Source organism: Frankliniella occidentalis, unplaced genomic scaffold (genome assembly GCF_000697945.3).
Source record: "Frankliniella occidentalis isolate FOCC.00 unplaced genomic scaffold, Focc_3.1 Scaffold3926, whole genome shotgun sequence".
In the NCBI taxonomy this organism is placed as follows: domain Eukaryota; kingdom Metazoa; phylum Arthropoda; class Insecta; order Thysanoptera; family Thripidae; genus Frankliniella; species Frankliniella occidentalis.
Window position 1 is genome coordinate 5,314 of NW_026270978.1, and position 1,586 is coordinate 6,899.

Genomic DNA, 1,586 nt, shown 5'->3' on the forward strand with positions numbered 1-1,586 from the left:
TAATCCGCCCCTTGGTGGACTTGGGGTTGGTGTGGCCGCCCCCTCAGCAGCGAGGCGTTGCTGACACTCACCTTGATTTCCCAGAGCCTAGATGTGTGCTCCCTTGACATGTTCATCATGATGGTGATGGGCTCTGTCATGTCCTCTACGTCGAAGTAGACTGGCAGCAACAGTCCAAAAGCAAGAGCGGGCAGTGAGTAATTAACAAGGACACAGCGACAGCAAGTTTTATCAAGAGTTTGGCTCACTGTGCTGTCCGCTGTTCTGGCCGCAGACGCTGAACTGCCTGCTGCTGCCCGCCGCGATCACGAACGTGTCCGACTCGCACACGCCCGTGCGCCTGTTGGGCTGGCCCTGGACCGGACACACCGTTAAGCGGAACCGTTCACCTCATTCGCACCGGGGAACGACAACAACTTACCATGCTAAAGTGGATGAAGTCCAGACGCAGCTGAGACACATCGGGGGAGACCTTCTTCACTTCCAGCTCGCAGGAGTTAGACTCCCTCGTGATGGCGGGGAAGTTAGGGCTCACAAAGTAGGTGACATTGTTCTCAATGACGTCCCCGCACGAGGCCGTGACTGCAAAGGGGCTCCGCTGGGAGTCAGTTCAGTGGAGGGCGTTAACGACATCCAATAGAATTATTCAGTTAGGTTCACTCACAGACACAGCAAACACCGAAGCCGAGAGCGCACGGTCCGTAGGACTTCCCGTTCTGGATCCGGCACTCGTACGTATTTAAGCAGATCCCTGTTGGCGAAAGGAGAACTTGTAACCCATGGCGAGCTTTTCTGTATCCGTTAATCGTGAAACAAGATCATATGTGTACCCATAAGCTAGGACGCTAGCTAGGGTGCCAGTGAGGCCACTGACCGGTTCTTCTGCCGTCGCTTGACAGACACTCGTCGCTCACGGGGATCGGGAAGAAGTTGAGCACTGCAACATATTCGTTAAGGAGATACAAACTCGATATTATGTTGTTTTACTTCCAACGTCTCATTTCCTAATCAACAAAAAACACTAAACGTCTACGGACAATATCGTGAGCTAAGGGCCACTAGCTTAACTAGTCTGCTACAATAACGTATCAAACATGTTTTTTACTACCTGGTGACAGAGATGTGTCTTGTTACTTTTAGAATGTTGTATCTAGGCTAGTTATGTATGCGCACAGAGGGCCATAGCTACGGGAGCATCCAGAAATTACGTCCGCCATTTGTCGTTACGAAACTGCCCAGTTCCGCCCATGGGAGCTCTCATAACGCCTGATCGGTAGGCAACATCTTGCACGCAGTGCATGCGTGCACTGCTGGGTGGCCTACCCTGTTTTTCGCAGGCGCCGACCTCCTTTAATTTGCCCAAAGAATCTGAGAAAAGCGGACGTACTCTCTGGACGATCCCTTAGTTGTTATATTGTTCTGGGTCGTTTAGCGTGTACCGGGTGTATCTTTGAATGCGTTCCAGTGTTGCGGGTTTGCCTATTCCCTTCGCCCGTAAGGCGCCTGGCCCCAGACGTAGCGACTTTAATCCAGCAACACTGCTGGAGCGCATTCGAAGATACACCCGGCACGTCTCTTGGGCCCAC

General features: G+C 52.3%; 1 protein-coding gene across 1 annotated transcript; it reads right to left on the reverse strand.

Annotated features, from left to right (window-relative positions):
* Window positions 1–71: 71 nt before the first annotated feature.
* On the reverse strand, window positions 72–1,130 carry LOC113218450 (uncharacterized; the record flags this gene model as incomplete). The annotated part of the gene is made up of 6 exons (XM_052276672.1): window positions 72–160; window positions 249–354; window positions 422–582; window positions 665–751; window positions 875–937; window positions 1,109–1,130. Coding segments are annotated over 6 exons (528 nt in total), but the record flags the coding sequence as incomplete, so codon positions are not given.
* Between the last annotated feature and the right edge of the window lie 456 nt (window positions 1,131–1,586).